The following is a 14,241-nucleotide window of genomic DNA, read 5'->3' on the forward strand; positions in this document are numbered from 1 at the left end:
GAGCAGCAGGGCATGCTGGGAAACATTGTACTAAATCAGTGACTCTTAAACCAAACACAGGGGATGTGGAAAGATTATGGAGCCTGGCAAATGAAATAAAATTATGATGGTTGAATCTGGCCTTCACATAAACACACCTTGGAAACCACACAGTGCGAAAGATAATGTGTGTGTGGTGGAAAACTTTTTGAAAGTGGCTGGAAAAACTGAAGGTAGTGCACTGAACCCACAGTGACAGCAGTAGCCTAACTGTGAAAGCGAAAGAGAGCAAACCTTCACAGTTGATGGTGGGGGTGTGAATGATGGCGTTCTTGAGCTCATCCGATTAGGCCGGTGAAGGGAACACTGGAGGGGGGGGAAATGGTTGGGAACAACTGAATTGGTCGGCTCCTAGGAATAGATTAACAGACGGGCACTGTTAACGTTGCAATTACATTACTAACTATAGAACAACATGCTACAGGCCCTGTGACAAGATCCTAAAAAAGTGGAAAGTAAACAATAGATATTGTAATAATCTCACAGTTTGTTTCACAATAAAAAATATTTGTTTTTCTAATCTCATGGAAAAGTCATCTCCACTAACTAAGACAAGATGGATGAACAGCATTTAACTGTGCAGGTAGGTCATTTACATGTTAAGTGCAGAATAACATTTGAAGAGAAGCTGTGATTTCAGATACAATGCAAACAGTGACATTTTTTTCTTTTCTTCAAGTTTTATTTTCATTATCATTTTCTTCATAGAATTGGATAGATGGCACAAAAGTGCAAATCCCAGCATAATGAACAACTCTCACATAAAATAAATACAGCACCTTTTCAGCATCACTAAAATATTTTCAATATCCAGAAGTAATAAATACTGAATTTACCAAGATTTTCAGTCTTCATTTACAAAACACAAAGACAACACACAATAGATTTTTGTGTCATATTGAACTATTTTTGGAAATGTTTTCCTTGATCTTTTGTTCCACAATTTCCATACTTGCACATACAAACATCTACAGTTTCTACACACAGTACACATTGGTTTTTGAATTGAACTCACATTTAGAGAAGAACTTTTTATCATTTAATAAACAGGTCAGAGTCAAAACTGAAGAAAACAAAAACAGGAAACTCCTTCAGTCCAAACTACAGTGAAGGATTCTTGCAGTTCTTTGCAGATGAAGGAGTTGTTTTCTGGCATTGGTTGGTCCTTAAGTCGGGATTCATTCGGGACTGATCCGTGTGCTCTTTAGAGTTGACCAGGAAACCATGCCATAAAAAGTCCTCCATTCCTTTGACAGACCATCATCATTCAGGGAAGTCTTCAGGCTGGTGTTCGCTTTATTTTGACCACATCCCATCTATCACGGCCATCGTTATAGATAAAACTCAAACCAGTGACACCTTTGATAGTTTGTACATTTATATATATATGTATATATATATGTATATAGAATCAAAATTCTACACATAATAACATTAAGTAGTAAACTTTTACATTTTGGACAGGAGCTTCAATTTGACATAGGGCACTCTTTTGATGAGTTTATAAACCGCGGTCCTTTCGAGTTTAACCTTAAGAAACAGGGAAGGCCTCCACTTTATTGCTCACACTTCCCCCCTTTTAAATGGACTCACATGGACAAACAGGTTTCTGTCAAATTGCACTTTTTGTACTTAAATTTATGCACATTTTCAGCCCCCTATACTTAAGTGTATTGCCTTTTTCCGGCCATAGTGATCTTGTATCTCTGCGACAAGATAAATTGCACGATTACAAGCATCCTCCTCAGAAATTCAAGGTATATATGCATATATATATTATATATAAATATATATACACATACAAGTTACCTGGGTCCAAGGTAAATGGGGAGCACAGTCACCACTAAATTACTTTCAGAACACATACTCAAGTTTCACCAATTTTAACCCCACTTTGATTAAGAACAATCACTGCAAGCAACAAATCTATGTCATCATACAACAATGAAAACACAAGTTCTTGCTTTAGACAAAAATAGCTGGCATACAGGACGTCCAAGAAGTCAGACAATACGATACAAACATGCGTCACGATCGGTTGAATACAGAAGGATTAGGGGGTAAGTCGTCTTAATTTAAGATATGATCCTTTCACCATGTTTCTAAACGGAGGAACAGATCACAAATTATCTCTGAGACCGGCTGTCTTTGATGGGTTTTGTTTTAAAGGCTGAATTGTTTCAGCAAAAGAGCACCCGCGTCTATCATGAAGAACAACACATTTCTACACTGCATATATTGCATTAGGTTTCTCTTTTTTTTTCTCCTCTCAAAGTGTAAATATATTTTTCTGTGGTCCCCAACTGAGCTGTGTTTATCACAGGGATTCATCAGCGCAACAGAAAGAAGTAGAAAAATATGTGAAAGACGATTTAGAGTCAGCTTATACACACACACACACACATCGTACACATACATTCACACACTAACAACACATCCAATCAGCCTCTCAAACATGAATAAGACGGGACAAAGCTGTTCATTGAAAACGCACAAGACTTTCTACACCAACAGCAAAGGAGAGATTTGACTGCAATCTAGGATTTTACAACATTAAAGGAATAGTTCGACATTTTATGTTGAGGGTTAGATGAAGATTGGCACCACTCTCACATCGGCCGGTTAGCGTAGCTTAGCATAAAGACTAGAAGAAAGGGGAAACTGTTAGCCTGGTCCCGACACCTGCCTCTAAACCATAACAATTAACATTTTACACTTTGTCTCTTAATCTGTACAAACACAGAAGAGTAAAAATAAATAATAATTTCCGTTGGACAGAGCCAGGCTCACTGTTTTGCCCGCCTGCTCCTAGTCTTTTGCGGAAAAATGTCAAACTATAACTTTATAGTCTCTCTCTCACACACCCATGCACACATACAGAGTTTCAGCAGTCAGACACGCCACCTGTAGCTGAGATAATATCGTTATCGTTATCCATCTAATGGGTGTGTGTTTGTGTTGTGGAGGACTTGACAACAGACAACATCAAAGCCTCTAACATCCTGAACACACACGCACAATCCAGAGGACGTCTTTAGGTCAACACATCACACTCTACAGGACGGCAGCAGCAGCCCCCACAAAGTCACTCAATGATTGTCAGCACACATATTAATGTACACCTTTGGAGAAATGATACCGAAGTAGTGATATGTATAAACAATGGTACTCAGTTAGCTTCCCCTTGTGTCCAATTTTTTTTTTATCAAATTCACAGCAGAGAGTTTGTAAAGTATTTGTGGTACCATTGAGGACGGGTCAAAGGAGCAGAGTGAACAGGTTTTTTCACTCATCGTGGTCCAAATGGAGGCAGTGAAGGAACAGGAGCCCTTTAACTGAAATTAGACAGCTGTGTTTATAATCAATGTTTTCTCTTTGTGCTTCACTCACTGCCTGATCAATATGAAACAGCTGCTCTTTCTTATTCTTCTATTGGTCCCATTTGTGCTTATGAAGCCAATTAAGTCATGATAGCATGACCTTTAGGGGGTATAACATAAGTATAACATAAGAAATTATAAAGTGTAATTTTTATGTTTTGAGCCCAAACAAAAAAAGACACAAGAGCTTTTGTTGACAAGACAACTGTGAGGTTCAGTTAAAAGCTTTGGGAAAAAGCTGATGAAAGTAAAACCAGTTTCCAAGGTCATAAATGAACGTTCACACTCACTCAGATGACTTGTGTGGTGACTTGTTTTCATATTAAGGCTAAAAGGCTAATTAATGCAGCTTTGCGCAATGGACAATTATCCTGCATGTGCAGTAATTTGGTGCAGTGCTGCTAAAATATAATATGAGCTGTAAACAAGGTCTGAGCATTTCACCACACCTGAGCTGCTGCATGAATTATATCTGATACTATTATATCTAATTAGCCTAAAACATGTGAGACTGCTGTTCTGTACATTCTGCTGTTGGATTAATAGAACATCAAAAATAATGTAAACAAATAAAGACTGATAAAATATGGTCTGTACGGCCACACTGATCTGATGAAATGATGGCGTTTGAGGGAGTAAATCAAACGTTTTCTCGCATTTGTACACATTCAGTCGCTCTCACTCACATTTAAACACACTCACACTTCTAATTTAGCAAATTTCATATCCGCGCTCACATTTAACTCTTGACCAAAATCCGTCCCACAGACGTTCCTGTGTTGCAGACATGAACATCGTCACACTGCTCCACAGTTGTATGGTTCAACAACAGGAGGGAAAAATGTTAGTTTAACACTGAACACCGGGGAACTGGATCAAACTATTCCCATTTACAACAGAGAATCCTGTGAAATGCATCTTCACCGTCTTTTTTGAGGCTGTACAAGGAGGAAGAGACTGGATTTATGCAGCGACAAAAAGGCTGAAACTCTCTGTTTCTGAATGAATCCGGCCTCACTGGAATGTTTTATATTATCATTTGGTGGTAACAGCTCTCAGCAGGTCTATAGCTTCAGTCGTCGGCAGTGATGAAGGGTCAGGGGCGCATTTAGAGATAAAATAACCACCCTGATATGAATTTGATATATTTTTTGTTTCCAAAGAAAACATCTGTGAGCATCAGTCTTAACGGTAATGTTGAGTGAACTGTACCAGTAACGTCACAGTAAAATTAAAAAAAGCAGCACTGAAAACCAGCAAAACACAGTCAGATGTCAAAATTGTCCTCATACAACGACTAAATGTTTTCACACTTTCTCCCAGAAATGGCTTCTTTTTCTGTTTAGTTTGACCTCTTGTCTTTTCACTGTAGATCTATGGGCATGGTAACGTAACGGCACATTTCCATTTGTGCCGCATCATCACCCTTTGGGTAAAACACTTCTGTGAAAGGTAAAATTTGTTTCTATAATACCTGACAGGTATAAATAAAGTGTTTATGGAAGTAGTTGTGTTATCACGACACAGGTGACCATTTCTACATCTGTGTGCTCTTCTGTTAATCTCTGTGGCTTTAGACTTTGAAAGATGCAGTCCATGTTTCAAAGGATTCTGGGCTTTACAATGGGGGGTGGGGTGGGGAGGGGGTGGCAGTCTGCTCTGTTGGTGTGTGATGCACAGCGCTGCAGCTCTCAGGGATGTTTGGGCTCTAGTTGTCAAACACACACTCCAGCTGGACTCTGTCGCCCACTGCTGGTCATCTGCTTTACTGCAACACTTGGCCTCGTGTTTCTGGCAACTTTGTCGCGAGGAAACTACCTGCAGCGAGCGCGCCAGCAGCAAACAGGATGGGCAGGGCCTTGGTGATGCCCACGAATGACTGGAAGATGCTGATGCCCAGGACGGCGGCCAGCTTACAGAGAGCGTTCAGGAAGCCGAACGCCGTGGTCCTTCAGACAAGGAGAGAGGGACACACACACGTTTACAACACTTGGCACATTTTCTCGTTTGCTCTGGCTCAAAAACACTAAGCTCAAACCTCTAGGCAGTTAGTTTGTCTTTTACAAAAGGTCAAAATGTGTAGTTTTGGGACAGGTGTGCAAAAGAGTAAAATATGCATTACATAAAAAAATATGCAATGCATTTGAGCATCAAATGTGAAATAATCTATTCAATTATCAAATTCTATAAGAATTAAGTGTAACAAAACTGACTTAACCAGTCTGCCTTCAGTGATAGATAACTGTGTTTGAACTTTGAATTTACTTTACTGATCCTTCTCTATAAGGCAAAAATCATCAGATCTGGTTGTTATGACTTCATATGTGACTGCAAACAATCACAGATAGATAGATAGATAGATAGATAGATAGATAGATAGATAGATAGATAGATAGATAGATAGATAGATAGATAGATAGATAGATAGATAGATAGATAGATAGATAGATAGATAGATAGATAGATAGATAGATAGATAGATAGATAGATAGATAGATAGATAGATACCTTTTGTCAGAGGGGTAGAGCTCCACTGTGATCACATCCAGGGCGTTCCACGAGGCGATGCTGATGCCACCAAACAGACACAAGAGGGCGATCATCCCTGACTCACTGTTGCCGAACATGAGGAAGAAGCAGCTGACACATGATATGACACTGGATCCCGCTGTTCGGAGAGAGGAAGGAGAATCACATTTAGTTAAACCGCCTTTACGTTCAAAAGTGAATTATCTGCAGTGATTCAATTCACCTACCCAGCATCCGTAAACGACCTATTTTGTCCATTAATAGAGCTGACACGATGTTGCCAGGCAACACCGCCAACGTGCCAAGGAAGTTGACAAAGTATATCATGTAAGCGTTGTTGAAGTCGTCGCTGAAGTCGAGCATGCAGCCCTCCTTGTTGTGTAGAAATGTGCTGTTGACCAGTTTACAGTCGAAAAACCGGTATTTGAACAGATCTTACAAAAGAAAGAGAAGAAGAGAGAAGAATAAATGTGAGGGTGTAATGTACGGGAGGAGAGAGGGAAGAGAGGAGCTGTTGGAAAAGGGTCAAATGCATCATCTAAACTGAATTGAGATGTGTTTGCAGACTTTGAAAAATAGTTTTAATGCCCTGGATTTTGCGTCTCAGCCAAAATACAGGTCAGCCAGGGAAAAATAGGTGCTGCAAACAACACTGAGGGTAAAATATACCTAAATCATTTTATGCAGCTTTTAACTTAGTTATCTTTTCTCTAAGAGGGTAGTGCTCTTTATTGTAAATATACGATATTATTAACCATATCATGTTCATATCAGTGGAGATTAACCATGAATTTAAGTCGAGTTGGAGCATTTAAAATACAGGTGTAAATGATTTTTAAAAATATTTTTATTCTCCTAAGCTAATCATTAGGCCTACATAAAACATAATAAGTATTAAACATTTTAATATTCTTTCATTTTGAATGGAAAAGATCTGACTTCATTGAATTTGCCCACTTCTGGGCCGAGATTAAACATACAATACAATCATTTTTCTTCCTCCAGACTTCTTAAAATATACAGTACATAAGGAAAACAGACATACGACTTCACAGCCAGCTTACAGGGCCTGTTACTTTACTTGTTGTTCAAACTGAGCAGCTGAAAACTGCATTATTGGATTTTCTGATGACACTGCTGGAACTGCCTCCAATAACCAATAACAGTTTTATTAACGGAAGTCAGTGCTGGATGAAAGTGCTGAATGATCGTAAAAGTTTAGATGCACAAATGACACAAACATAAAAGAATGTATCACTGGCCTGGAGAAGAAACTGCTGCTGGAAACTAAAAGTGTTGCAGCTGGATGGACGTTGATGGATGTGAACGTTTTTAGTTTTAGTTTTCCTGCTCTGAATCTGACATGTTGTCAATAACACATCGTGAGGCTCACATACAAATGAGCCGTAGCTGTAAAAAGCACCGTTTCACATCTAATCCCACCATCAAAAAAAAACAACCTGGGCTGCATTTGTTTACGTTGCTACAGTAACCAGTTAGCTGCAGCGTAACCCAGGGATACTAGCAGCAGCATCAGAGTGTCTCTATGGTAACGCAGCCCTGTTGAAGAGCTGTTATATTTTCCTCCTCTTTTTTTTCCTCTTTTACTTTAAGCTTGAGTAAAAATGTTCAAAATCCATATTTAATCTCGGTGTGATGAGAGCACAGAGATCATTAACACCTGTTTCCCCACAGTGTATTTAAAACTACAGCTCAAATCATGAGTCAGTGCCCAGAGCCGAGCTGCAGTTTCTCTCGTTTTGCATAAACCAATAGTGTTGTACTAACAATGAATAAAATTCCTCACGACCTCGTCTCAGCTCTACAGAGCATTTCAGTGTCTTTTAACTCATTATCTGGGGGGTTTTCTACTCCAAAAGTCCTTTAGGATTTTCTTTTTCCAATAAAAGTATCTACATTTACACTGTGCTATTGGAAATCTTTTTTTATACCACTGCACCAAATATTGAATATATCATGTCACTCTGTCTGTGATATGTATTCCGTAGCTGTCAACAAAGTTACTGTATCGGTTCATCAGTGAATATTTTGCAGCCACAAGTAGCAACTGGAAAACAGAAAATATCTGACAGACATTTCTTGGGAGGCCAGAAACTTGACTCTAAACACATGCTAATGTTGCCTTGTCCCCCAAATGTGTAAATAGGGAACAGTTCCCCAAAGCAGTCAGCAGTCAGTCTTTGCATAGTTAGACTTTCATGGGTTGTGACAGGCATTTTTCACCTTTTCATGATATTTTATAGACAAAATGATTGGGAAAAATAATCTCAGAAAGATTAGATTTAGAAAGACTCCCTTGTGACGCTGACTGCACGTCCACTGGTTGATATTTACCTGTGTTATAGAACAAAGTGGCGATGAAGGTGCAGTTTCTGAAGATGGTGTGCGTGGAGGTGATGTCCTCGAAGTAGCACTCCTCAAACATCGAGTCTTCAAACACCATCGATTTCATCTTCAGATTGAGGAACCTAATCAACACAAATAGTCGTTTTAATTATTGTTTTATATTAATAATCAACTGCGTTCTGCAGCTGCAACAAAGCCTGCTTACTTGTCGTTGAAGTAGTGTCCTTCGCGATGCACTTGGTTTTCCAGAGTGAAGTTGAACGTGACGTGTTCCACTCGCTCCTTAGCGAAGGTCTTTGTCTTTGCTTCATACTCCTGCTTCTGGATGTATTTGATCATGTCTGGGAACCACACCGTCAGGCCGTAATAGCTGCAAAGTGGTGAGAGTTGAGAACAGGTCAGATGAGGATCAACAGTGAACATGAATCATGACACAGCAAAAAGCTTTAAGAGTCTTTAGTTCACCTGAAGGACATGGTGAACCACACAGCCATGAGCATGAATGTCGTCCGTTTATATTCAGGGCTGAAGCAGGCGAGGATGTTGTTCTTTATCTGCAACACATGAACAAAAACACCACAGCTTTTGACTGATATATTTGATATTTCTGAACATGAACATGCAACTTTTTCCAAAAATGTCCTGCTGTGAGAGAGCGATCTCCATGTAAATCTACATTTTTAGTGCTTCAGCTCTTATTGTCAAGACTTTTCTTAGCAGACATTAAGCGGGTGGTAGCAGATTCAGAAGAACATGGAGGGTGTAGGTGTATGTGTGTGTGTGTGTGTAGGCTGAATGTAAATTAAACTCAGGCACGAAGCTGGCAAAGTTTCTACCAAAGCACAATGAACAAACGAGTTTAAACACATGACAGTCAAATACAAACAACAAAATCACTGTTGCTAATTTACTCACATGTTAAAAATGAACAATAATTATTTTTTTTTAAAGAGAGAAAAAGCAGCTGAGAAAATCAGCATGTGGTTGAAAGCAATTACTTTTAATAATAATAATAATAATACATTTTATTTGGAGGCGCCTTTCAGGTCACCCAAGGTCACCTTACAAAAAAGGAGTGATAAAAGATCATAGTTTTTGTGATTTAATAAAAAAGTCAAGAACACAAAATTATTGATTAGGAAAGAGATGATTTAAACTGTTAAGCTGCTTTTGAACCACAACCACGTCCACCTCCATCTCATCAATACCAGCTCCACTGAGGCCTTTTACAGCTTGGGGCCGGTTGTAAAAGGCCTCAGGCTCATGCTCTTGTATAATAACTGTAATGCTACAGTGATCTCAGGGACGTTTCACGCCTTTAAAACTTTGCTGCAGGCACTTGGTCACAGTTTTGTTTCAAGGAGAGCCTGCACAACCACTAATCTCTGCTTTACTCCAACATTTACTCCAAAGAGACGCTTTCTTATCAGATTTCTTTTACGAAAACAACGACTTGTGTGAATTATATTTTCATCCTCCTCGTTCGGCTTCACTCACCTGTTGGGAGAGGCTCTGGATCTTCAGTCTGTAGCGTTGCCAGACCGGAGTGTCGGTGCCGGTGTCCACCAGTTCATCCATCTGTTTCACTGTCTTGATTGTGGTGACCTTGGATAGAAGAGACAAAAGTCCTTCAGGGGAACAACCTCAGCCAGATGTTGTGGTTTTCTAACTACAGTGAAACTTCTGGAGGCTCTTTAGGAATGCAGCAGAAACAGGAAACTGTCTCTATGTACCTGATAGTTACAATCCATGTCAGCTTATACTGTACCACTAAATCTATATTTAGATTTCCTGCTGTGAAGGTCCGCCATACATCCACGATGTGAAGGAAAAACACACTGCAGAGATGTGAATGTTTGCAGTGCTGAACAAAACAATATAAGAGACTGTGTACTCACTGAAAACACCTTCTCTGGGTATCCTTTTGCACGCATGTTTGTGTCGTGAACTTGCTTCAGAATCATCCAGCCTTCGTCATGTTTGCCGTTCTGTTCGAAGAAAAAAGGAAAGGTCACACTCTATTGGTGTATTTATATGCGTTTATCCCATCTATTTGACCTTTATGTGGGAAATATAAGGAACCATATATATATATAAGCTGCTAATATTGCCAGAAACACATGTGCTGACCTCCAGGTAGAAGCGTGGGCTCTCTGGCATGGCGCTGAGGGCAGCGATGGCGGCAACAGAGGGGAACGCGCACACTAACACAAACACACGCCAGCTGTGGAACTGATACGCCGAGCCCATCTGGAAACTCCATCCTGCCAAAGACCAAAACAACCAACAACAAAGTGAAGAAAAGGAGCTCATTACTTGTAGCTTCACTCTGTAAATGTGAATCAATAACAGATAAGGTCAAACGATCAATCTTTATAATAAAGGACAGTCTGGAGTACAGTTAATATGATGTGCTATTGTATGAACCGTGTTCTTATTTCTTCCCGCAGGGTAGGCAGAGGTCAGAGGTCGGCCTCAGTGCTGTGTCTCTGGGCAGATGTTTACCAGCAAATGAGCTTCAGCCTTTATATTATCACCTGCTGCCAAAACTAAAGCTTAGAAAGTTTTTAAATGTCAAGAAATAACTGGAAATATAATTGTTAATCCTATTTATAGAACTGGCATCACTCCTGTGTCCACGTGTTAAAATATAGCCTCCTGCCAATTAGCTTATCTTAAAAAAGACTTTAAAAAGACTGCACAGAAAGTCTGGATGAGTCCAGTGGTACCAAAATCAGCCACTCAACACTAATTAACACTTTACATCTTGTTTGTTCAATTACATTTTACAGAAGGGTTGTGGACCAGACAATCAGAACCAAATATAAGAAATACAAGATATGTTATTTAGTGGCTTTTACCTTTATCTGGTGGGTGGATTTCAGACTTTCAGAGATGCCAGGTTAGCTGTTACCTGTGTTTCCAAGTTTTACTCAATGGACAAACACTGTATGAACATGGCTTCTTTGTCAAACAAAAAAAAAACCTGCTAGCCTAGTTCCTAAATTGTTTAAACAATGACTTTACGTGAATGAAAAAGGGCTGATACCAGCTAGATGAGCTAGGAATATGTTACTGTACTCACCGTAATGTGGGATAATGGCCCAGGCCATAGCAGATGCATAAATTCCTCCAATCATCCAGAACATGCAGAGCCAGCTGAGGTGCTCGCCACGCTTTTCCTGGGCCAGGAATTCAGAGTAGTAGGAAAACACGATGGGAATTGAACCACCGATTCTGCAAAGATGAGAAACCCACTGAACCCAGAGCTGAAGATCCAGAGATGCACACAGGTTGTTGATGCTCAGGTTGTCAGATTAACTGTATGATTATATTTAGATTTATGACCAGTACTACTGTAAAATAGTGATTTAATTCACATACACACCACACGTCCTTCATTAAAGTGCTAACACACCTGCTCAGGCTCTTGTTTACTTTTTATAACAGTATGATAGATATGAGAATATGTCAAAGCACCAAAAAGAGCAAATTACTTGAAATCTGAGCTTAAACTACAGCATCTGAACTGTTCAGTGAACGCACCATAGCTTGACTTTCCGACCTTTTCTTTACTGCAGTGGTTTGGTTTGTTTATTGTTCCTTTCTATCCCTACACACTTGTGTGTGACTCAGTCACCATGGTGCAACGCTACGGGAAAGTGATTGATTTTAGCACCACTGGAAACAATTTCAGTGTCTCAATTTGCCACTTCACTAAACCAGAAAAGCTGCTGTTTTCACTGTAATAAAGTCAAGACTCTGGTGCCATTAAAAGTGGAGTGGTAAAACTGAGAGGGTAACAGTAATAATTAATGAGCACCACCCTGCTGTTATTAAACTTAAAATGGTGGAGCCTGGTGTACAACCGTTCAGTTTTGTCTGGCTGGCAAATACAGTGATTTTGTGAAACACATTAATGGTTATTTTGGTGATTTCTGGCCACTCATTTTATGTCATAGCCCCCCACTAGTTGTGTGTGTTTCCTTTATTTGAGAAAATCTTAAAGACTGAAATGTAATATTTATGTAATTATGGTTATGTAATCATTAATCTGATTTTTGAGGTTTACTTTTAGCGCTGTTACATTAATGTATAAAACAGAAGTTCCTGTAAACTTTAATATATCTTATGTTAAATTAAGTGACTGACTAATCAGATCAGAGTAAGTGAACCTGATTTAAAAAAAACTGGAAAGTGGAAATGATTTTTCCACTCACCCAACACCTGACAGGAGCCGGCAAAACAGAAAGGTGCTGTAGCCCTGGACAAAGGAGGAGAAGAAGGAGAAGACACTGTTGATGGAGAGAGAGATGAGGAGAGACTGCCGACGGCCGATCCGGTCGGCCAGAGCCCCCCAGAGGAAGGCACCGACCATCATCCCAAAGTAAACAATCAGACCTGTGGAGAGAGCAAAGGAAATGTGACTCTTAGGCATTGAAATGTAAAACAGCAGTTTTAATTGTTGTCATTATATATTTTTGTGGTTGTTGTTTTTGAGTGTTTTGATCATTGTTCTATTTCTATCTTTACGGCAACTTTTTTCTGCATTGCCACAGATGTGAGTTTGTCTTGGCATCTTCATTTCTGTCCTTTGATTTTATTATGTTGACACTTGCTCTCACAAAACAGGTAGATAACCATTTGAATATGAAGAGTGACGACCCCTTCCTCTATCTGAAATATCAGGTTCTCTTTCAAATACTGTCAACAAGTCCAAGTCCAACCAAAGTATAGCCTATTTGATGGACTCTTCTTGTGAATGTAACTTAACTTAAGTAAAATTCTGTATTTGTTCAGGACTATTTTCAGCAATGGATTAATACACACTTGATGCTTTAGTGAGTACAGCAGCAAGAGAGTGCATTTGTGATTTGTGCCAATAAACTACAATGTCTATGTTCATCACAGTGGAGAAAAGTCAATGGCTGAAGAGGAATGAGATATGTGACCTTTTGGGAGCACCGAAAAATGCCTGTGATTTGGCGAGGAGACACAACCACCTGTGAAACTTACCCAGCATGCTTTTGTTAGGTTCAGACAGGCACATGTCCTTCTCAGCGCTGGGGAGGACGAAGCCGACCACAAAGATCTCGACACCATCTGCCATGAGAGCCAGACCCAGGACGAAGTAGAGGGTCCACTGGAACTTCCCGTGACCGCACTCTTGTAAAATGGTCTCGTATTGTTGAGCCAGCTCCTCCTGGTCCTTCCTCCTCTCGGCCTCCGACACCCCGATATCTCTGAACTGCTGCGCTCCGGCCCCCACGGAGCCGGGCCCTCCGGCCAGGCTGCCTTTTCCCGACTCAGCCCTGGGGATTCCTTGGTATTCGCCCTCATAGATCTCATCATCCTCATCGTGACCCTCTGTGGAGTCACTGTGGCCGCCCTCGTCGTCGTTGGCCGCCTGGCTGTCTCCACGGTAGTAACCACCATCCTGGCTTCCCTGCATTGGATAATCATCGTCATCGTCCTCTTCAAAACGACTGTAGGAGCGCTTGCTGTACTCGTCGCTCATCTTGTCCACTGAGCGGCCGACCTTCTTGGAGGCTTTCCTCTTGACTTCTTTGGCAATGTCTTTGGCACCTTTGATGAAGGCGGTCCGGTTCTGGTAGCCGTCCTCCATGTTGAAGATGTTCGGGGGACGCTAACGCGGTCAAACGACGTGTCAGGAGGCCACCTGAACGTGCCGATGTTTCAGTTTGTTCAGGAGACACCTCACAGATCTCAAGAGTTGACGTTCCCTGACTCACAGCGGGTTCTTTTTGTGCCTGAAGAGGAAGTGGAAAGATAAATCAGTCAAGAGATGGTGGGATAGATTAATGAGATTCACACAACAGGAAACTTATGATGGAGGACCAAACTCTATGAAGATCCTGGCCTATAAACTTAAAAGTCAAATAAAAAAAGCTTATATTACAAAATT

The 14,241-nt window shown here is 40.3% G+C and overlaps 1 protein-coding gene across 2 annotated transcripts; it reads right to left on the bottom strand.

Moving 5' to 3' along the window:
• Positions 1-5,184: 5,184 nt before the first annotated feature.
• Positions 5,185-13,941, bottom strand: LOC310994061 (synaptic vesicle glycoprotein 2A-like; the record flags this gene model as incomplete). 2 transcript variants are annotated; one of them, XM_083982584.1, is made up of 12 exons in its annotated part: positions 5,185-5,368; positions 5,928-6,087; positions 6,176-6,382; positions 8,304-8,437; positions 8,521-8,685; positions 8,781-8,869; positions 9,813-9,920; positions 10,214-10,303; positions 10,446-10,579; positions 11,401-11,552; positions 12,536-12,716; positions 13,332-13,941. In XM_083982584.1, the coding sequence occupies 12 exons, from the start codon at positions 13,939-13,941 to the stop codon at positions 5,185-5,187; spliced, it is 2,214 nt and encodes a 737-aa protein (XP_083838710.1). The 2 variants fall into 2 exon arrangements, with proteins under 2 accessions (XP_083838710.1, XP_083838709.1); XM_083982583.1 differs by having other exon boundaries at positions 13,281-13,941.
• Positions 13,942-14,241: the final 300 nt, after the last annotated feature.

This window comes from Trachurus trachurus, assembly GCF_905171665.1.
Source record: "Trachurus trachurus genome assembly, chromosome: 11".
NCBI classification, from domain to species: domain Eukaryota; kingdom Metazoa; phylum Chordata; class Actinopteri; order Carangiformes; family Carangidae; genus Trachurus; species Trachurus trachurus.